This window comes from Stigmatopora argus, chromosome 21, assembly GCF_051989625.1.
Source record: "Stigmatopora argus isolate UIUO_Sarg chromosome 21, RoL_Sarg_1.0, whole genome shotgun sequence".
Lineage (NCBI taxonomy): Eukaryota > Metazoa > Chordata > Actinopteri > Syngnathiformes > Syngnathidae > Stigmatopora > Stigmatopora argus.
Genome location: NC_135407.1, coordinates 4,481,637 through 4,505,305, shown reverse-complemented (window position 1 = coordinate 4,505,305; position 23,669 = coordinate 4,481,637). Strand labels below are relative to the sequence as shown.

The following is a 23,669-nucleotide window of genomic DNA, read 5'->3' as shown; positions in this document are numbered from 1 at the left end:
GCAAATATTTGATATCTGTTAGGAATGATGTTTTCTTTACTTGGTTTCTTTTATTGAATGCAAATTCATGAGTTAAACACAAATGTCTGTTAAGTGTGTGAAAGTTTGAAAAAAATGGGTATCTTGATTGGTTCAAACTTAATCAATGAAGCACTGACATCTTGAGTGCATATTTCTACTAAATGGAGCTGCAAAAAAAGGTATGATTTGAATATTTTGCTGCAATTTACAACTCTTTTAGGTTCCCTGATAAACATTGTGAATAATATACTTCTATTTAATATTTTTAGAGAGCAGCTCATAAGCTCCACCCTCCACAAATAACCCACTGTATGCTAATTCAGACAAGCTGCTGTTGGCAAACTACTAGTTGAACTCAGTGTGGGTTTATTCCTGGTTGGACTTGCCAGATATTCATTTAAATAGATCATCTAGTGCTGGTAAGTCTTTTTATTCATTATTTTAATTGGGAGGTGTGTCTTAACTCGTTTTGGGATGAATTGAAACATGAATTAGAATGTTAAGTGGAAGCAAGTAACTCATTCATTTCCCTTTATTGCAAATGGATGTGGAAAGTAGTCATGTCTTTCAAACATTTCTCTTATATATATTTTTACTGCTATAAAAGTGTTGTTTTTGTGAGGGTAACAGGAAGCTAGCGTCCTTGAGGGGTCCACAAACGTCACATGAACGACAATCCAAGTTGTTTACAAGTTTTATATTCAATTCCCGCGCAATGCAGAGACCTTGAATTATAATATTTAAAAAACTCGGTAACGATAAAATACGTGTCTTCCTTAGGCTGCAAAAAAGTTGTTTACCGCACTGAAATTCAATAAGAAATCGGCCGAAATGAATTCTACGAATAAATAAATACAAGAAATTAAAAAAAACAAAAACGTCAAATTTTTCGGATTGAGTTTAAATAAAGTTTTCCATTTAGTTCCCGCCCACTTGCCTTAAGCAGGTGATATCATTTATTAAGGCGACGCTGACAGCAGGTGTGTACTAGCACGCCACTTTTTTTTGTGCGGCTAACGGTAACGCCACCGTAGTCGTTACTTTTTGTTTTAAAAAGGCTTTATAAGTATTCTTTGCCACCTTTTTTGTTATCGTGTGTGGAAAAGGTAGTTGCTGAGGCTGAAATTACTTTTTCTTTCTGTCCATGGCTGGCTGAATGATAACAACATCCCACAGCTGCATTATTGATAAAGGTAGGAAAACATGGAATGTGACTAACAGGACCCTCACCATTAAGTTGTTTTATTTTAGTGTTTACAGTTATAATCAAGTGATTCACATTGAGGCTAGTTTATGTTATCTTTTTTAGGAAACATGGCTCAGGCTGGATTTTGTGAAATTTTCTTAGACATTGTCTAATTACGCTGACATGAAATGGCTTTCAATAGATCGGTTGCTTTGGATTGGAGATATGAGCACAGATTTTGAGTAGACAGTCAAGATGATGACGTTCTTACATTACACCGAATATTGATGTGTTTTTTAAAAAAAGTTTTCACCTTGGTTTTTAGGTCTTAAATTTTAATATCCCCAGAAAAGCATTGAATGTCACCATGTGTGAAAATTGGATAATTAGGTAGTCTGTCCATTTCCATTGAAATATAAATTTAATGTTTGTTTTTTAAAGCCTTTTTAAAAATGAGGTAACCCTCTATTATGTAATATGGGATTCCAGACATCAGTATTAGAACCTCACGCTTCTTGATAAGCGTCTTTTCACTAAAAACAAACAAACGTACTGCATTGTAAGCGCAAGAATGCATGCGTTCATGTGACTTAAAAGAGTGTATTTGAGTCCACCCCAATGATGCCTCAAGTCCCAGCATTATCTGTACTTGTTGATTTTGGCGCTGATAGAAAACCCAAAAAGTCACATGAAATCATATCTTACTAGTGACATGTTTTGACATCTACTGCTCGAATTCCCATTTTGCACGCCTCTATAATAGATGCATTTATTAGACGGCTTGGCCTGAATTAGTGCTGATCGTGTGCAAAAAGAGGCATTATTGTTTCTAATCCTGTTTTGGTGTTGAGCTCAAAACCTCCTCCTGTGGCCCTTTTTATTCTCTTTTATGCTTATATCAGCTGAAAGGTCCACTTCCCGGATCCTTAAGCCGTGTAATGCAGCATGAGGAAAGTGACCTGCATGTCAAGCAGTTCACAATCAATAATATTAGTAATCGTTTTTGGACAACCTGAAAACGGAAAATGAAAATAAAATGGGCCCACATTTTGGCCATGTCAATCCTGAAACGGAGCCAATTAAGCGGCGTTAAAGTTTAGCTCGCAAGCATCAAACCCGCGGCCCGCGGGCCAAATCCATCCCTCTGTTTTGTTTTGCGTGGCTGGCAAAAGCAAATGTGATTGCTAGAATTTACATTAAATTTCAGTATTCCTTGATGAAATATTAGGAAGAGTTATTCATATCTGGCAAGCTCATTTGACATGCAAATTTAACCTTAATTCTTTTCTAGATTTCTACCATGGACAGTATGTTTGACAGTCTTGCCAAAACTGTAAGTAGCCGTCACGTGAATTTGATTAAATATAAATATTATGCAGCATTCAATAACAGCTTCCCCATTTTGAAGGAGTTCCTCAGCGTTTTTGTCGGAAACCCAAGGCTCCAAAAACGGGACACCTGGCACACGCACGTCGACTACGAAATCTGTATACACGTGAGTAGCTTCCCCCGCCAATGACGGCGTTAGATGTCCAATCCGTTTGAAATGGGAGGGTGGCATGAAATGCACAAACCGTAACTCCTTCAAATGGATTGGATGCCTACACGTGTTAAACTCATGTAAATTAACCACCAGTAGCAAAATAGCAGCTTTTTCAATGTTCGTTTTTTTTTTTTTAGACCAATAGTATGTGTTTTCGCAAGAAGTCTTCCACGGTGAGACGGCGTTACAGAGAATTCGTCTGGCTGCGACGCTGCCTGGAGCAAAACGCTCTAATTATGTACGTCCCGGCGGCACGTTGGATTAAATTGCTCATTTCAAATGCAAAATTTTCCATCTTTGTCCAGAAAAATTCCCAAATTGCCCCCCTGGAACCCCTTCTTCAGTTTGAGGAATGCCGAGCAGGTCAGGCAAAGGATGAAAGGCCTGCAGGAGTTTTTAGAAATGTGAGTTTGCAATTTGGAATTTATAAACATATGGAGACTTATTTATTCTATTTTTTTTTGTAAGTGTTCTTCGCTCGGCGCTGTTCCTGTCGGACAGTCGACTCCATCTTTTCCTCCAGTCCGACCTCAGCGTCAACAGGATGCAGAGGTGCGCTGTGGGCAGGACCAGGTACACGGTGGCCGAGGCCATCCAGCGTTTCGACGGCGGCTCTGTCGACGCTTTGGTGGAAAAGGCTTCGTGTGACTCGGACTGTGAGAGGTACTGTTTGTTATTCTACCTGGGAAGAACATTTTTTAATTCATTTGTTTTGGTCTCAGGCTGTAGTTGGGACGACACAACGATAGAGAAAAATAGGCAATATTGTGAGGACCGGTGCAGTATTATTTTCCTTTTTTGGCTGTATTGATCTAAATTTAAGTGCTGTTCATACTTCTATTACTGGGCTAGTGTCGGTGGACTAATTTTATTTCCGGGTTTTTAACCTTTTTCAAAATCAAAACTTCATCCCCCTTAAAATCATTTGATGCTTAAGTTTGAGAAGCTGTAGTCATCACAGTATGTTTCTTTAATAATGTTGATTTAAAGTTCTTGATAACCATCTTTTGCTTGAAAAAAATCTGCTTAATGGTCCATTTTCCAGAAACCTGACATGTATTACAATCAGCTGCAGCAAGGTGACAGTAGATGCATTAAAGTCAAGAACAAAATTAGTCTGAGGCTTGTCATAAAAAAATACACTAACAACATAGCCTCGAGTCTAGCGTTAAAGACTTCATTTTCCGGTCAACTTTATTTCTGATTTGGAATTTAACGAGCGATACGTGGTCTGTTTTGCGAGCAGTTTCCCCTCACATTGACCCGACGTTTCTGCCAACAGCTCCTCGTCGTCGGGCTTGGGTTTAAGCGTGGACGGCAGCCTTCACGGAAGCACCCTCCACTTCTTCGAGTCGCCTGACCGAGACACCGATTTGTGCACTTGTGATTTAGTCGACCCCAAAACAACTCCCTGAACCATCTCTTTATCGTCAATACCATTTTTTTATTTTAAAAAGCGTAGTTTTTTTGTTAAAAGACAGTTATTTCTTGGCGTTTATGCTAAAAGAACATTGCCTGTTTTTAAAAGAAACCCTTCAATTTAGATATTCTTAATGACATTTTTATCTAGTCTAAAGCCAAGCTTAGTCGAGCATGTTAACGTTTTAAAGAAAAATCCTTCGGAATACTTTTGTGTACTGTTTAAAGGAGAATAAATTGTTTTTGAGGAAACTGTTAGCGTACAAAGGTGATGATTCTTTGCAGTCTACCGACACATGGCTGTGCACAAGTGAGCCCAGTAGAGGGAGTATTGACATCATGGGACCCTTCATGGAGGTGAGTACTGTATATACATGCATAGATTCCTACTCATTAAAAAAATATTTTTAAAATCCATCTTTTTTTTTTAACTCACAAATGTGAACTTTTCCATATAGATTGAACCAGCATTGGGCCGCTTCAGCTTCCAAAGGCAGACGACATCCTCCATGTGACAGCTTTCCAGCTGGGAGAAGACGGCGAATTAATGACTATAACACACGCAATCGCCGGAAATCATCTGCAAGAAACACGACAGCCTTGAGAGCCGGTGAGTAAATGAGGGCCAGAGGTAGCGGACAGCTCTGTAAATTGAAAGCTGATGACATAAGCGCCAGCTCATTGAAGGAGACAGGCGTCGTCCCCGTGTCCCACCCACCTCGGCCCTCCCGTCAACAGCTGGACTGACGCAGGCCGACTGGAAAGCGGTCGTTACCGAGCTGCCGGCGCCTTGGCAAAAAAAATGCGTCTGCCTATTATGTTTCGCTTTGTTGTCAAAAGTGTAACCTTTTCAATGCGTCTCGTGCAAAACAAACACGGCTGTTGGCGCAGATGTCGCCGTTTTTCCGACGGATCTAACATTTAGATATCGAGCGTTCCACGTACGTATCTATTTGGGCTTGGTAATTTATAACTCAATTTCCAGTGCGCACTGAAGCGCTTCATACCTCCAAAAGAGCCAAGAAAGGGGCAGCCCAAATTGTATTTCAACGCAATTAGGGTGTCCATTGAGTTGTGAAAGCACCGCCGTGTAGAATCTCCGGGCCCGGCTGATGTTTTTAATTGTTCATTTTCTGTCACATTAGTCAACTTCAACGTCTCCAGACGGGTGAACTCCGACTTTCTGACAGAAAACGGCATCCATCCATGCTGATGGCGTACTGCTTGAAGTGTCCGGATTAAAAGTTTCTGTTTGTGATCTATTCCGTGTCCTCATTTCTGATGAGGTGCATTTCTTAGTAAAAACACAAAAATTCAATCGCCGTCATTTGTCTGATTTCCAAATGGTAGTCTGTCACAACCCCTGAAATCGACAGCGACCAGTTGGGTTAGTTCTCGCCATGTCACAATGACTGACAATGTTAGAAGTCCATTCATTTGAATTAAAAGTAACTGAGAGGGTTGGCAGTGAATGAACGGATGTCAATCGCCTTTCGCCTTAGACGGCCCTTGACCCTAGGCCACGTGATTTCAATTATTTTCCTTTTCGATTGGGAAAATTGATTTCAAATCGGAACACATCAAAGCGTGATTAGTGTCCTGGAACCGATTGGTTTTTAACCTCAACGCTGTATATCGGAATTATGATCCTTAGTTATTACCGCTTTTATCCTCTCGCCTGACGCCACCGTCGGGAATGTCTTCAAGCGGATGACCTGTTTCAAAAGTCAACAATGGGAAAATCCATATAAGCAATTAGCCGCCAGAACTCTCCGTCGCTCTCGTCCAGTCATTTCTTTTCATTTTGAACTCGCTCCGCCCTCAAGATCACCTCGCCTTGTTTTCCGCTGACTGCGTAGACCCGGCTCGCCCCACCTGAGATCTCGAACCCAGCCGGGGTCAAAGATGACGAGGCGCATTGTATTTGGGATTATTACCTCTAAAGTGCTATCGCGTAGCGTATCATTAAAAGTCAATGCATCTTTGCCGTGGCACTCCTTAAACACATACTCATTTTATACGCACACCGCACATGGCCAGCCATTTACCTACTAAAATACGACCCGTGCGCAGATAAATGTCACGAGGCCATCTATCCGCCGGTGTTAAAAGTCGGCTAATGGAGGTGACATATTACCGGCCTAAATGCCCGCCGTAAAAACTCCCGCCGTACTCGGCCGCGGCCTTCCCGGCGCTGTCGCTATCCGCCGGACTGAAGGAACAATGCGGGTGAGGTCATTTCAGGCTGGGGTTTTCTAATTGAATGGGATAAAAGTAGCCAGGAGATATTTCAAAAGACACTCCTCGAGACACGCGACCTCCGACCCCCTGCTACGAGAAGCCGGCCATACTTTATGAGCCCGGTCGATTTCCCCGCGTGTCAATACAGCCCCGGCTCGCCTGGGCGATCAATAAAGGTGCTTCAATCTCTCTGGCGGAAGAGGCTCGGCGGATTTCCACTCCCCGCCTCCCGCGTTCCGTCCATCTCCTTATTAATTACCCTCCTCTAGCCATGCGTGTCTTCCTCAGAGCGATCGGAGCCGTTGTAATTGCTTCTCTCCGGAGCGGTTACGACGGCACCGTGGAAAAAAAGCGCATTTGCATTCGAGATGAAGAGCGGGTGCTGCCCTCCTGCCCCATACTGAGCAGCGTTACTTATTCTCTTTCTAGTCCGCCCTCTTCTAATCTGTTAACCCCCCCTTACCTTCATGCCTCCCTACTCCTTATCCACCCCCCCACCTCCCAGCATGCCTCCCCTTGCATTGTCTTTCCAGAGTTCCAAGGTCGACGGGAGCTTGCTCATCAGAGCGGGGTTTATTACGCTTAATGCAGGTATGGATGAGCCAATTTGCCGGGGTGCGTGTGTTTGTAGGCGCGCATATCCACAGGCCTTCTAATGTGAACATAAATACTCATCCACTTACGTGCAACCAAGGCTGTGGAGCTGAGGGCGGGGGGTGCTGGCTCTAAGCGCTATTCTTTTGCGTTTGAACATGGCGATCAATACAGTTAAAACAGCAAATCAAGCCTAAACATTCCTACTGTTGGTGGACAAGGCGCCTCTAGGGAGGCTCTCATCTTTATCACCATTACTTTTTTTTTTCATACCGCACACGGCGTGATCTAATAGAAATGACAAAGTGCACGTGGAAGGAGGACTGAGATGTACGTTGGTTTGTACGAGTGATGGAGTCTTCACGTTCGCTCATGTAAATTCCCTATTCCCATAGCCATTTACCTTAACAATATGTCTGCCAACAGGGCGATGTCGATACATTACAGGCCGCCATAACAGTCTTATCGGTTGATATACTCGGAACAATGCATCAGGTCGTATACATTTATTATTGCTCACATTTTATTCTTCAGTCCATTGGGGAAATGAACCTGAAACAGGGGTATAAGTCAGTCTTTTTTTCGCGAGCCACATTTCTGCCAACTAGGGGCTGGACCAGCTTATTTTTGGCCCAAAAAGTTTACTTGCTGCCACTGACGACCAGTAATAATGGATTGGACATCTACTGCCGTCAATGGTACTGAAATCTGAGCATCCACAGCCATTTTAAGTTAATAGGACATCTAGCAATGTCAATTATGGGCAATTAGTTAATTTTCCATCATTTTTTCCCCTTCCATTACTTACAGATCACTTCTGGTAACATCTGGATAATTTACTAATAGTAAATTATAGTAAATTACTATAGATTTTGAAGGATGAATGAGCTACAAAGTGCCCCCGAGACAGAACATACCGGACCACTTATGGCCCGCGGCCCGCAAGTTTGACACCAGCGTCGTAAACTCTTAAGGAGAATAAAAAAGATTTCAGCTTTGCCAAGACTGCCTAATTATTTTTATTATTTAAAAAATATATTTTTATTTAGTAGTTTCGATTAATATAAAATAAAATAAAAATCTGAAAATAACTAAAATCATTCGTCATCATTCTAGAATGTTACCAATGTACTAATCAATGACACCTGCTGCTGTGACTCACATGGGGACTCGATGCGCAACTTCTAATGGGCAAAAAGAGAAGACAAAGTTTCCCGATTGCGTCCATATCACTCAGTTTTAACACATTATGTGCATGTAAGTAGTGTGCATTCTGTTTTTTTGCGTGTTACTACGGCCCTATTTAAAATGTAGTTATGCTGGTAAATCGATGCAGTCAACTGCAATGCTACTGATAGCTTAGCTTGTCAACGGCGTCTTGACGTTTCTAAATCGCAATATGCATTTTAAAAATATCAAGTTTCATTCTTCAGTTAAACCGTTAACTCCGATTGGGTTGGCGCAGTCATCTTAACCGAATAATCAGAAATTGCACTACATAAATAGGTGCATAACCTGTCTAAAGTCACATAACTGGAATTTGACTGTTTAATCATCAACCCATTAAAATCGATCAATATTTCGCTGTACATTTGATGTTATTTTTTCATGGTTAATAGTGTTGTTTATCATCAACCAATTAAAACCAATCTATATTTCTCTGTACATTTTATTGTATTTTTATGGTTAGTAGTATTTTGGAATCACTGACAAAAAAGTCGACCATGAACGCACCATACTATGCAGTTTCCAGTGTTTGGGAAATGTGCAACTATTAGAGGAGTTTATTAGCAGATGGTCCAGAATTGAGCTGTAGTAGTCAAAAAAAATAAAAGATCCCCATTCCGGGGTTTCAGTGTGGCAGGTTTGTGTTATTTTCAGAAACGCAGCCAAACTACTTAACCTAAAGAGGGATGCATCAAAATGTGGATGTGTATGGCGTGCACGATTATGCATCGCACAAGCAAACCTTGTATACGCGTGCGTGTATGTGGAGGAGGATTTAGACCTATCATAAAGGAATTCTCCCCCCAGCCAGTAGCTCATCTTGACACTTTTATACCTTTTTATTTTCAGGCCCATTGCAGCCAAGCCCAGAGATGTGATTTATACTGCCTGGCAGCATGGGCACTGCAGCAAGCAAGACAGATGGAAGGAGAGGAGGCAGAGGAGGAGGTGGGGGTCTCAGAAAAGATGTGCTGGAGAGTGTGTGTGGGGCTCGTAAAACAGGAGATATGAAGAGGAGAGGGTCAGAAAAAAAAGAGAATAAGAAGGGGGGTGGAAAACACTGTGGGGACAGTAAAAGAAATAAAAAAAAAAAGTCCTTTTGCGCCTCTTTGTCACATCTTCACCTCGATGTCTTTTTCCCCCCTCTCTAATGACTTATAGGTCGCGTCTGACTCCGGAAAGAGGGGCACCCATCTCTCCACCACGCAGACGCCCTGACACAACCATCACCATCCTTCTCCGACCCCTCCATCCCCCCATCCTCCCCGGCGAGGGGACAAGCCTCATCCCCCCTCGCCATGTTTGCCTGCCTAAGGTGTGTGAAATATTCATGATTCTCCCATTGATTGAGACTGGGTGGTATTATGAGGATGGCGGGGGAGGGATGGCGGGGGGGTGCTCTGATGGGATCAGGCGGTTTGGGATGACAAGGAGACAGCTCACTTACAGGGAACATGGCGGTGGTGCTGGGGGGGAGGGGTGCAGACAGGTAGACAGAGGTGAGGCTAAAAAGAAGGAAAGGTGGGCGTGTGCGCGCGTGAGATACGGGGGTGCCGTGCCGTCTCGCCTCCGTTACATCTCTCTTTGTCGCCGAGAAGAAGATGAGCCGCCGTGCCCACCGTCGTTCATCCGTCACTAAAGACGCACCGGCCCCAGTTTATTGTTATTATAATCTGCGATGATTTTACCCACATTTCTGTCTCGGTGTGCTTAAGTTTGATTCAGAGCGTGCAGTGGCTCATTTAATGCAGAGCCCTACACAGCGAGGGGTCACCTGTAACAACAGCCGGGGTTAATTGTAACCATCGTAAAAAGCGCCCATTCGCTAATTATACCTAATTTCTAACGTCATTAATGTAATGGGGTCGTTTGTAGTGTTTATCACCGGGCGTAAGTTTCGGTAAAGCCGGGAACGGACGCAACTGGAGGTGACCCGAGGTAATGAGATGTCTGCCGATGGCGTTTATGAAAGCGGCGCCTCACCTTTTGACTCGTTCCAAAACGCTCAATCCAATCTCGGATGGCGAGCGGGTCACATTCGAGTCTTTCCAATCGTCGCCGTTTACACACGCCTCTCTCTAAATTTGTCATCTCAAGTATAACCGTTTTGATTGATGCGCTTTTTTTTCGATTGAAGAGCTCAAACACGGATATTATGGCCCCGGACATGACTGACAGTTTTAATGGCGGGGCCTGTAGCCGTTTTTTGATGACCTTAGCAGCATTAAGTAGGGAGACGGACTGTAATAGTGTTCCATTTTTGGAAGTTGGTGTGGTAAAAGCAAATGTGTAAAATGCTGATGTGTTTTTTTTTTTTTACAGATGCGATTTGTCACTCCATATTTGAGCCCTTTGCATCTCCATCAGTCTTCTCATCAAAAAGGTAGATGTTTATTTGAGCCCTTTCTTTTCCCATTTTGTCGGTAGCATCCAGGTGAATAGTTACCACGGCAACCATGAGCTTGACTTAAACTAAAACGTCCGTCTTCATTATAATGGCTACAGAACATGTCAGCCAGTCCTACCTCATTAAAGGCTTTTTAATTGTTTACGGATGACATTGTAGCTGGCTATTACTGCATTTTTGTTTTAGACGTAACTAATGATTATTTGCTTGCCTCATTTCAGTAAACAAAAAGAGGTAGCAAAGAACGGCAAACACATGTAAACTGGTGATCATTAAAATGTTTATTAGAAGATGAATGGATTGGAAAAATAGCACACTGTTTTCTTTAATAACCAAAGATGTTTATTTTTACCCTGAAGTTTACTGCTATATACAGAGCAGTAAAGATATTGTTTATTGTTAGATATTAGGGCTTAACTTTTCCAGTGGCAAAGATGTTTTTGAAAAAAAATCTTGTAGTTGTAGAAATCTCAAAAGTAAATTTGAAGAGGTCCTTTCCTTTGAATAAATAGAAGAATTGACCATGCCTTGGCAACCCATGGCTCCAAAGCCACACGTGGCACCAAAATGTTGATCAGTAGGCCTGCAGTTTAGAGCTAATTTCTTGTTTTTGATTGTTTTAAGCTTGTTTAGGACAGTTTTGTGAGCCCAGTCAAGGTTTCAGGTTTGTCTTTTTGTTTCCGTACATGTGGAAGCCATCAATGCCGGTGAATGAGTGAACACTATTTGAACTGATGTCACAAAAACTAATCCATTTAATAGGGAAATCAAATTTGGTCGAACTCAACATTGGATTGAAACATGACTCATCGTCCACCATTGAGGACGATGGTCGTCCAATTCATTTGAACAGTTTGGCCGGCCATCGCCGTCAATGGCACCCGCGTTGCGTCACCCCTCCTACCTCCGGGTTTCTCGCGGCGGGAATCTTTTGAAGCGGCAAACACGTGCCCGGTCCGCACTCAGCAGAATGATGAATTTGATAAATCCCCCTTATCGCCCTGGGAGACAATTAAAACGCATGTGACAGGGGTCCCTATCTCCGCTCTCCTCCTGTAGCGCTTCATTTAGAAGCCATTTGTCTCCGCTATGGATTTCCTATTTTTAATGGCGCGCGTACGCAGGCATCGGGCCGTGCTGAATAATAGATGCCTTTTGGCTCCCTCTCTTCCTTTTCATCCCCGTTCTTGCTCATTTCCTGGTTGTCAGGCCCCATGGGAAGGTGTCGGCGTCACTCTGGGAACGCGAGGTGCACCTCGCCCCGCGTTCTGGCAGGAGGCTATTTAATCTGTAAAAGCGACTATTGCCGCAACCCCGTGGCAGACGCCGAGCTGATATCAATGGCGAACCCGGGTGAGCCCCCCCTCCCCGCCACCTTAAAGGACGTTTATCACGGGAAAGCAAGGCCGCCGCACGGCGATGTGATGTATCGCCCCGGCTGAGCGCCAATGAATAGACTAGTAATTATCCCGTTAAAAGGGTAGCCAGACAAAGAAGGTGCCTTGCTATAATTTCAATTGTTTTGTCCCCCCCCCCACCACCACAGCAGTCGTGTTTGCGAATATTGACTGACATCACGCAACGGGCAAAAGTCTATTTATAGGTTGAGATGTTGGGCTAATTGTAGAATTTAATAAGGTTTCTGGGTGAGTTATTCTTTGCAAGCGGCAAGGCAACTGTAAGCGGAAGATTTTTGATCGAGAAAAAATTGTGGTCGCTTTTTGTGGTCACACACGGCGTTTTTAATCGATCAAATGTAGTCGAAATGCGACCCCTGTTCGACAGCGCAGTCCCACAAGAGTAGTCCAATATTGAAGCTTTTCAAAGCTGTTATTACTTTCCAGTTGAGATGAGATGTAAAATTAAAGGCACATGACAGAAAAAGTACACATACTGTACATCAAAATACAAGAATACACGGGTGTCAAAGTGGCGGCCCGGGGGCCAAATCTGGCCCGCCGCATCATTTTGTGCGGCCCGAGAAAGTAAATCATGAGTGCTGACTTTCTGTTTTAGGATCAAATTAATAGTAATTTTTTAATCATTTTTTTCTGTTTTTAGTTCAAAAATCATTTTGTAAAATCTAAAAATATTTTAAAAAGCTAAAATATGTTGTTGTTTTAGATCTATAAAAAATGAATATTCAGGGCTTTTAATCCAGTTGTTTTAATCCATTTATAAAAAAAAAATCTAAATATTATGTATCCAAAATGGTCTGGCCCACATCAAATCGAGTTGACGTTAACGCGGTCCGCAACCTGAGTCTGACACCCTTGAGAATATGTTCCTTCTCAAGAACCTGCTAGCTTAAAGCTAACATACAATGATAGACTTGACTGGATTGCGGTAAGTGAATGTCATTATTCTATTTTTGCATATTTATTTTGTCTACTCTTTGCTTGTCATTTTTAAATGATCCAATCTTACTAATGAAAAAAAAAATCTAAAAATTAATAAAAATAATAAATCATGATCATGTTTTGGGTCAGATCGCACAGCCCTCCGTTCACCTCCTGTATTTTTTTTGTAGTAAATGTTGCATTTTTCCTCCATGTCTGACTTCCTCCCATCTTGCATCTGATAACCCCTTTTCCCTCTTCTCCTATCACATAAAATCTACTCAATACTAGCACTACTCCGCATGTGATGGCGGATTGAGGCGAGCACGTATGTGTGCGATTACCAAAAGGGATGCGTCCAAGTGTGTGTGCCCGTGGCCTCGTCTGGTGTGAGACAGGGGTAATTGAGCTCAGAGGGTTTTCTGTCTTTGGTGGCAGAGGGGAAATTGGAATCTTCAGAATCCATTAGAGAAGCCCTTAGACGGCCGCCGCCGTGTGTTTGTGTGCGTTCATTTGTTTGGCCACACGAACACGGGGGGAGGCGGGCGACGTCCAAACCCCGGCGGAGTGTAAAAATAACGTGCAAAGTCACAAATCAACTGCAACTTTCTTGCTTGCTTTGCAGCGTTGGCGGGATGAGGAGTCCCCCGCGTCCCGGCCGGCCGGCCGGACGGCTCTCGGCACAAACACGGCGAACTGCCGGGGAGGACGACGTGCGCTCGTGGCAGAGGAGAAGGTGATCGGAGTGAAAACAGCAGGTAATCAACAGCAGATGGTCCATCGCGGCCTCCCCACAGAGCTATCGTTCACCTTCCCATGCGCTCTTCACTGTTCGGCGTTGAATACAAAACTAAGCCGCCATTCTCTATCCTCGCCTGAATACTGTACTTAGTTGACAATGTGAGTCATGAAAACACCCAGGTCAATTCCTTTCTTCTTGTCATACACTAAGTTCATTTTTGAGATGAAAAGACATAAATCATCATTTTTTATTTAATAACTTTTGCATCAAGATGTGTTAGAAAACTCAGAGTAATATTAAGATTAGCCTCATCAGTTAAAAAGCATGCTCTACTGGGTTTAGGTCTGGTGACCAGAGGATTTGTGCATTTCTTTGGATAAACTACTGATGTGTCTTAATTTGATATGTAATTCATCGTGGCAAGCCTTCTTAATACTCCTTTTCTCCTACAATAATATAATGCAAAATAACTGCGTTGGAATTTGCCACGGACATCAATATTTACATGGTAACAAGAAAAAATAATGAACTAGAATAATTCCTTGGCTCCCTCTTAATAGCAAATAACATTCACAATTCGTAATCATTTGCTGCCAGCCTCTCCCGGTTCAAATAAATTGGACATCCACTGCCGCTATGGCAGCCTAGAACTAAACGACAATTCCCTTTCTCTTCATTTATGTCTATACATACAACATAAATATATCGTACTCTTGTGTGCGTATTTTGTTGTTGGTGTGTAATGATTAGCCTGCTCTTAATGGGAAAATAACGTCCAAGCCACTGGAACGTTTAATCCATCTGAGCTGAATCAGTTTCCATCTGAGCTATTGATCAACTCTAGTGACAAATCAACAAGAGTTGGGGGTGTTGGACGGCTTTTTTTAAGGGCACTACCTAACACCTTGTCACCAAGAGTGCGCCAGTAGATTCCAATAAGCTACTCGGCGTTCATTTGCCCCGGACCCCCCCTTTCCGTCATTCCTTCATTTGTATCCCATCTTTATCTCTTGTTGTTTTCCATCCCATGCTTATCTTCCCCTCATCGCCCCGCCACCTCTCCCTCTCTCTCCCTATCTCCATTCCTTAAGTGGTATTGGCTTTAAGAGGGCAGCAAATCAGTAGCTGATTAATACTGAATTTTGGGGGCCATTTGTCTGCACCGTTGGCCCTGTCTCCGATTCGCCAGCCCTCCCTCTTTCCTCCTCCCCTCGGCGGTGATGAATGAGCGGCCGATTGCCAAGGGATTAGAGTCGTCACGGTTACCTGTGCCTTGACAAAGTGCTCCCGAGCGGTGACACGGGTGACGAGGGTGCTCAAAACGTACCCCCGAATGGACTAGCCCGCCAGCGGGGTCAGTTTTAGTAGGGGTTGCGCACTCCGCTTTGTTCAGCTCGATTGGGTTCTGTCGGGGGTGTTAGAAGGAAAAGCGGGTGGACTCCGCCCCTCCCAGGCGCATCCACGACGCTTATTCCGACTGACAGAGATTGGCGAGGCCCCAGCGGCGACGTGACCACGCTGACACCCGCCGACGGCTAACGGTGGACACTGATGAATCGGCGCGAGGAGGGATCGAACGGCGCGCTAATCAGTGCATGGATCCCCCTGCAGCAACATTTTTCAGTTTTGTCCTACCTTATCAGGCGGGGTCCGTCAGTGGTGTCAGAGTCCAACAGACCACCTTATGTCACGCACGCCCATTTGGTGATTAGGGGCATTATCAAAGAAGCTGTCTTGTCCCTCATTTTGAGGCAAACTTGTTTCTGGGAATGCAAGATAAGAAGACCTCTGGAAGAATTCTACTGTATTCATGTGGTGAAAGTCACATGAGCGTGCAAAACGTTTTTTTGGCACCTTTGGACAATTTGATTGATGTGGGAACGCAATATCAGAGGATAAGCCAAACGGAGAGAGCTTGCTTTCCACCTGGCAATAAAATAGACTTTAAATTCAACAATGTATGGACGTTTCTTGGAGAACATTGCCATCCATACATTATGTAATACGTCAGGCTAGTAAGAACAGTAAATGTCCAATCCATTTGAACGTGGAAGGCTGGCCGTAAAGTGCATTTGAACTTTAAAGCCAATGAGTTCAAAAGGGCTGAAAAGCAAGCCAGAATATTTGGCTAATGCAAAAAAGTACGTCATCAGGTGGAAAATGTGGATTGTCTAAGGCTAGTCAAGTAAATCAGTAGACCTTAACCCAATGGAGGATGAAAAGATAGATCCCCCTAAGTATAAATAGAATCAAAGGGTCACAGTTTTGATGCTGTTGTGAGTAAATGTTATGTCGCTAAATGGTAAATATTATTCAATGATGTTCTAGGTCCACAAAATCAACACCAAAATGTTTTTATTGCGTTAAAACATGTACAACAACAATATTTTATGTTCAAACGTCAACTGTCAGGGTAAAAAAAGTGCTTTTCTTTGAAAATACAGTTCATCTGCCTCCCCCCAAAACATCTTAGGTAAAGCTCTTATTTCAGAAAAGTCAAAGGAACATTTAAAAAGAAACGTGATCTGCAGATTAGAGTTGCCCAAAAGTCCATTTGGGTTTTCCTAGAAGGCAGGGCATCCTTGCAGAAGATCCCCCCCTGTCCCCCCAGGCACCTGAAAGATGAAGTATAGTCATATAGAGAGGCAAAGAGATGCGCTTTGGTTTCACAAGATGATTATGTCAGGCGAGTAGCGGTTGAGGAAGAGCCTTGACTAATTATAGTCATTTATTACAGACACAATTAAAAGCGGGCTAATTTACCGCAGCCAGACCTTCGCACACCAGCTGATTTATACCGCAGCGCAATGACACCCGGAGGACATAGTCTCATACACACACACACACACACACACACACGAAAAGACGGCAGAGAGGTTTCTTTCTTCTGCTGACTGTATCATAAAATATTCCATACATTGACATTATGCCTGACAGCAGCATTTACAGCCAGTGGAGTCTTCTCACTCATTTGTATTTACGATGGGTTCAGATACACTCTGTGTTCCACTGTTCACCTTTGACACACTCATGACAGTAGATTAATAATAACAGCAACAACATAACAGTAGATAGGCCGAACAGTGGTTTCGCGGATTCACCACTCAAAACAGTTTTCAATTGGCATAAGGAATAAAATACATGACTAACACATTTGTAAATATGAGGATTTCAAATAAATTAGGCGAAATTCAGTGATAACTCTGCCGTGCGAATAAAAACCTTAAAATAAAAACCTCTGGGATAAATAAGAAACCTTGAATGGTGACCGCGGATAGAGGTCGTAACTATTTGTATTTACATTTGTTAAAGATTCCCAATAAATACAACTTGTCTATGGCCATTGATAGCAATAGACACTGCGATTTAGCTGCCAACCTTCTCAGTTGAAATGGATTGTCTATCGTGTTCAAAAACAGTAATCAGTACTAAAGGGGCTTTCAGCTAGAACATGACATGTCGTATGTGTGTGTGTGTGTGTGTGTGTGTGTGTTTGCCTTTGGGTGATGCAGAAGTGAGAAAAAGATTGTGTGGGGGAACTATATGTCAGCAATTTCTGGAGCCCACCACGGTATTCCGTTTCCACAGCAACAAGGCCACACCTCCCGGCAGGACCGCTCATGCATATATGCATGGACTCCTCCCTTTAATCCATCAGTCCCGTTCAGTGCTTGTCGGGAACCACACCCACCTGGAGGATCCCACCAATGGGAATCTCTCCCTCCCTCTCTCACATCCCCTTCTCGCTCGCCCTCAGGTGATGCCGCCCGGCACTTGAAGGGTTAAGTCGGCAAGCGTGTTGGATCTCTGCAGAGGTGACAGATGCTTCCTATCCCACCCAGCACCACAGGGGAACTGGATTCACTCAGCATACCAATGAGCCCCCCCCCCCCCCCCTGCCCCCTGTCCCAGTCTAACACACCAATGCATAAATATGCATACGTGACCACACACGCGCATAGAAACGTAGCCGGACGCACCTGCCGGGCTACATAAATAGCGGTGGTATTTACAATATGGGCTGTTTACGCACACCATTGGAAGGACAACAAACAGATGCGCTTGCCTTCCCTCCGAGCCAAAGTCAGGCAGATGTGAGGCTTTTGTCTCCCTCCACACATGACCTGCACTAGAGGGCCACTGCACATGTACCGGCGTGCGCACACACTCGCACGGCAAGCATGTGGGCCCGCAAGGCGACACCCGCTCGAAAAGTGACAGCTGTCGCTATGATGAAGCACAGGGAGAAGGGGAAGTGAAGGCTAAGCCGCGGCGCAACATGGTGTCGAGGAGACCCGCTATTCATTTTCGCCTTAATACGTTCCAGCCCATTGGAAAAACATTGCAGCATATAATGTAAGCAATTTCATATGCGCTCAGTACAGTCGTCGGAAAAATGAAGAGACCAGATTTACCCGATGCTTGGCTGACTTCAAAAATAACACACAGCCAGCCTGACTCTGTGCGTGTGTGTATATGTGTGTGTGTATGTGTGTGTGTATGTGTGTGTGTATGTGTGTGTATATATGTATATATATGTATATATATACATTTATATGTATGTATACATGTGTATATATATATGTATGTATACATGCATATATATGTATGTATACATGTATATGTATGTATACATGCATATATATGTATGTATACATGTGTATGTATATATATATATATATGTATGTGTATATATGTATGTATATATGTGTGTATATATATGTATATCTGTATGTATATATGTATGTATATGTATGTATACATGTGTATATATATGTATGTATACATGTGTATATATATGTATGTATACATGTGTATATATATGTATGTATACATGTGTATATATATGTATGTATACATGTATGTATATATATGTATGTATACATGTATGTATATATATGTATGTATACATGTGTATATATATGTATGTATACATGTGTGTGTGTATATATATGTATGTATACATGTGTGTGTATATATGTATGTATACATATGTATATATATGTATGTATACATGTGTGTATGTATGTATACATGTGTGTGTATGTATGTATGTATACATGTGTATATATATGTATGTATACATGTGTATGTATACATGTGTGTATATATGTATGTATACGTGTATATATATGTATACATGTGTATATATATGTATGTATACATGTGTATATATGTACGTATACACATATATACATGTATACATACTGTTTGTGTGTATAATAGATTGGCCTTTTGCTGAAATGTGCGCGTGTTAATTATTTAGTTCCATCTGTGTTTCCGTTCCGCCTCCCTGCACATTTAATCTCCATCATAACATTCCTCCGTGGCGATGTTTATCGACATGATCACACCGTGATGCTATGTTGCAAAGGCGTATGCAAATGTGTATTCATATACGCTACCTTGAGACAAATATAGGCATTTAGTGGAATTGTTGTACAGATTGCCATGCTGTTTCTTTGAAATCTATAGAGGATTTGATGGATTATATACAATTCACTAATGTTAATGGGGAGAGAAAAGAGGCTTTCAAATGTCATTGGCTGCCATTGGCAGTAGTAAACATTTAACGCATTTGAGCTGGGAGCAACTGGTAGCGAATAGATCAGCTGTCTATCACCATCAATGGTAGGAAATTATTAATGCCACTCCTGGAAAGATTTATTGTAAAAACAAAACATCAAACAATGGCCATTACATGTTGTGTTTTTAAAACAACCCATAATTAGATATACCATAGGCTAATGAATAGAACAGAAAAATACACAGAAATAAAAAAATAAACATGTAATCTTTAACTTCACAGCTATCTGAACACAAATGGGCAGCAACACATGTAGACAGACAATGCAACAATGTATATTCTTCTTCCTCTGCGAAAAAAATATTGTAGATGTTGTTAGTCTTTGACAGTAGTTGAGTGAAACCCCTCTTAGTTTGTCTGCATCACTGTATTACACTGCCACCTCCAGGCCAAGCATCTTTCCGAAATATGCGTTTTTAAAATCGCAATGATCATAGTTAAAACATTGATAAACTCATCACCGCTAGTAATTTTTCTCGTCATTGGATTAATTATTCCGGTGCAGCCCAATAATGTATTGCTAGTTAAGCCATTAAATGTACACCGAGCAAGTATTAATCTTCAAACTGCTTTCAAAAGGAATATTTACTGACTTTATGTCAAAAAACAAAAAAAAACAACCCTCGAACCCAGCATCTAAACCGGAGCCTTCGTAACGTCACACGGATAAATAAATACCATGCTTGACAGCGTTTAAATGAATGTGCTTTCCGCCCGCGGGCCCAGATGGCGGCCCAGTCGTTTTCTTTACCTTGTTTTGTTTAATTACTACAATCAACTCTCTATTTCTTCAATTAATCACCAGCAACTTGTTCCATTAGTCCCCCCGCCCTCATCTTCCTCTTGCAGAAGCCATCTATCTATACAGCAGCACGCAGACGTCCAATATGCAAACGCACGCTATTATTTACATATTGACGCGCCATTTAAAGGACGCCCCCCCGTTGTCGAACCATTAGCGTTTCAAACAATTCAACTTTACGTGACCCTTATGATGTACCGAATAGAAAAAAAAAACACATTACGAACGCCTAGGTGGCCCAGAGAGAGGATCGGGGCGGAAAGCACGTCGTTTACGTCCTTTTATTCCGTTATAATCACGCCCGAACATCACTCCTCGACGACACCGCGCCCCGGCCAATGACACCGGGATTGATGCGGCGGAAACGGCGGGCCCCCGGATCACAATAAACAACAGCATTAACAAACGCGCCACTCTCGACGAAGTAAACACTTGTTGTTAATTATAGTTAGCCTTAAACGTCTTGCATGTTGCATTTAATCCTTTTGAATATAAAGGCAGACCAGATGATTGGCAGTTTTATATTATGGTCCGATGGTTTGGTTATGGATGTGAAAAAAAACTGGAAGTTAGTCTCGGGCATGGTGGAATACGTTTGTTGTTGTTCGTGTTGGGCTTTTTTTTCCCTCTCCATCTGAATGCAATTTAAATATAAAGTGGGAATGTGATCGACTATACGGCACCATAGCTAGGCTGTTACTTCTCATGTAAATGTGTCAAAGTGAAGGCCAGCAGACTTTTGACAAATTCCACTGGGCCTCTTGAGTGAAGACATGTGAGGCAGTTGACTTTTTAGGTTTTATTGTCATCTAGCGGATAGATTTTTGTACTGCAGCCACCAAAAGGGATGTTGGATATGTTTTGTGTGTGTATGATTGGGAGAAAAATGTCAAGAAAATAGCGAATATCGGGGATTAGTTATGATTGTACACAAATATACGTACTCAGTTTTGTAGCACTTTAATTATTGCCTATAAACCTCTCTCATTATACTTGGATAATGACAATAATTCAATTCAATAGACGCTACAGAATACTGGTTGGAATTCATAGTTGATTTGCTTGAACAAAACACTATCGTATCATATTTTGAGCTCCTGTTTTTGACTTGTGTTTAAACGTAGCTGTTCGACTATTAATAATGACCAAAACAAGAATTCAGACTGAGCAGTTTGTCAGTCTACATTTTTCCTCTACTAGTTTTAACATTGAAGCTTATACTCCTATTCATATAAATGCATTTTATAACACAATTGTGTGTAGTTTATAGACAGGCGTATTCGTGTTCTCTGTGTAGTTTGACCTCATTGAAACAGAAGGCAATATGAGCAGAGCGGCTCCAATACCACTTAGAAAGGAGACAATGTAGTGTTATCATTTTGACATAAACTGCGTTAAGAGAGTCTACAAAAACAGCTGGTGGAGCTCATTACTGTTGAAGGACAAAACAATTTATCATATTTTTAAAAAATCCTTTTAGACATTTTGAACTGTTCAAAAACACCCAGTCAATCATTTTTATGGCAAAATAACTTTTTCCTTTGGCAGTCATTTTCTCAGACTTTCTTCATGTCCCCTATAAGATCAGGATACCAAATATATGACAAGACCTAAAATCCTCAACTATATATTTTTTTAAAAAGTCTAGAATTTAACAGTGTTGACCCACATGTGCAGCAAGCCACCCCCCACCTAACATAGCAACACCCCCCCACACCCACACTTCAAACCTTTTGTCCCTCGGCCTGTTAAACTCAGGATATGAGTCTCGAGTGCAGTAAAATTCTCCTGCATGTAAAAGTGAGCTCTCAGTTTCCTGCAGTTCTTTCCCTTTCGTGTAATCTCACATGTTAACAATAGTGGTTCAAACTTAAAAAAATCCCAAACCCATTCCCTGCTTTTGACGGCGATAGATGTCCAACGTTCAATGCCAATGTAATTTGAGCACTCACCGCCTGTACTCCCAGTTTAAATTGACCTCTATCAATAACATGAGACAAATTAATATGAAAAGTTACATTAGAGATCATTCATTTAATTGAAAAGGGATTCAACATTTTTTTAAGTCAACTCCAGCCATATATCAATAACAGTTGTTTTGGTTTTAAGCGTTAATGCACCTTTAGACTGGCTATTGCAATTTTCGGCCTCTTGATGGCAGACTTGAATGACTAATCCTTCACTTGGAGCTCCAGGGAGTTCTTCTTCCTTCTCACCCCGCCAGCGAGCCCTCTCACCCGGCCGGGTTCGAGTTTACGGCGTGATGATGTAGGAGCCAATGTCAGGGTGTCATCTCATTTTGCAGCCTTGTTTTGAACGAGTGCAAGCAAAATCTAGCTAATAAGTGTGGGCAACCACTCATTTATAACTATTAGCAACACTTAACTTTATGGTCGGGTGAAACTCACCAGCCTTTTACTACTGTTTTATTGGGGGTCTGGATACTGAATCACTTGTGAAATTTAGGAAACAACTTAAAGCTTAAATGAAATATGTCACTATCCATGTGAGAATAGAAAAATACACTTTATATTCTGCTTTGTAAGTTTTAGTCAAGCCAAAAAATATTGTTTGAAAGCCCAATCCAACACAACCAAAATTAGCATTCAGTCCACACTAACAATTTAAATGTGTTATTGGCCCCTATTGCTCCTTTTGCTTTCAAAGTGAATAACATTCATTTGCTAAGAGTATACTATATTGAAAGCCATTGAGTTTGACCTTAAAGTGCATTCTGTTGTCACACACCAAACTTCAAACACACTCCCACACGCGCTTTCATATCTAACGTTTGCTTTGTCCTTGCAGTGCAAATATATGAGCTTGAATGATAATGGCCGACAAGGAGCACTCTCTATAATTATTAAGACCTATTTCCAGTGACTTATTTTAGGGTTTGTCTGTATGAATCATGCGCCCGCATCATTTCCATAGATTTAGGATGATAAAAATGGACAATTTGAATGTTTCGGCCAAGTTTCATTGGTAAAATAGCTTCATGTAGTTGAACTTTTCTGTGTGTAAACAGCTCCTATTGGCTTTGGAATAGCTGATGTAATACTTTTTGGGGAGTGCATAACAGGCAATAATGCTAGAGAGATGTGACTAAAGACATGAATGTAATTTGAATGGTAACAATGTGTTCATTTGGGGATCCAGAGAGAGTCGTGATTGACTTTATGGAGCGAAAATGATTGGATGCGCTACGTCGCTGTGCACTGGACTTACTGCAATCAGTCATGACAATGGACCATAAAGTAAATTTCACATTTTTAGTGCGCAAGTCAACCCAGTGGGCTTCTGGTGATGTTATGAGACGAGTTCTGAACATTGGTTATCATTGACGGTGATCTACGTGAATGGCAGGGAAGTGGAAAACATAACATTGAATTTGTTGTTTCTATAATGTTGTTTAATTGAAATACATGATCTGATAGAAAATCTGCTAAAATATGCCAGCATGTTACTTACTGTTGTTTTAAAGGGCTTTTTTGAACTGTCACTGAGAGCGTTTATGTTGTACTAAGATTTCTCCAGTAGTTGGCAGCACAGGACTTAAAC

At 41.9% G+C, this 23,669-nt stretch overlaps 2 protein-coding genes across 2 annotated transcripts in view; both read left to right on the top strand.

The window, feature by feature from the left end:
- Positions 1-973: 973 nt before the first annotated feature.
- Positions 974-4,421, top strand: snx10a (sorting nexin 10a). The gene is made up of 7 exons (XM_077591317.1): positions 974-1,214; positions 2,499-2,540; positions 2,616-2,702; positions 2,888-2,988; positions 3,056-3,154; positions 3,219-3,413; positions 4,033-4,421. Exons 2-7 carry the CDS (start codon positions 2,508-2,510, stop codon positions 4,163-4,165), a joined length of 648 nt encoding a protein of 215 aa, XP_077447443.1. The 5' UTR covers positions 974-1,214; positions 2,499-2,507; the 3' UTR covers positions 4,166-4,421.
- A 3,727-nt stretch (positions 4,422-8,148) lies between these two features.
- Positions 8,149-23,669, top strand: part of LOC144067504 (uncharacterized) — a 40,852-nt gene continuing 25,331 nt past the window's right edge. The window contains exons 1-5 of the mRNA XM_077591318.1: positions 8,149-8,261; positions 9,081-9,179; positions 9,393-9,546; positions 10,554-10,614; positions 13,603-13,735. Of these exons, the coding sequence (XP_077447444.1) occupies positions 8,254-8,261; positions 9,081-9,179; positions 9,393-9,546; positions 10,554-10,614; positions 13,603-13,616 (336 nt within the window). The 5' untranslated portion in view covers positions 8,149-8,253 and the 3' untranslated portion in view covers positions 13,617-13,735. The remainder of the gene's footprint in view (positions 8,262-9,080; positions 9,180-9,392; positions 9,547-10,553; positions 10,615-13,602; positions 13,736-23,669) is intronic.

Coding starts and splice junctions, on each gene's coding strand:
- snx10a (XM_077591317.1), top strand. CDS start 2,508: ATGGACAGTATGTTTGACAGTCTTGCCAAAACT. Junction 2,541..2,615: donor TTGACAGTCTTGCCAAAACT/GTAAGTAGCCGT, acceptor CCCATTTTGAAG/GAGTTCCTCAGCGTTTTTGT. Junction 2,989..3,055: donor GAGCAAAACGCTCTAATTAT/GTACGTCCCGGC, acceptor ATCTTTGTCCAG/AAAAATTCCCAAATTGCCCC.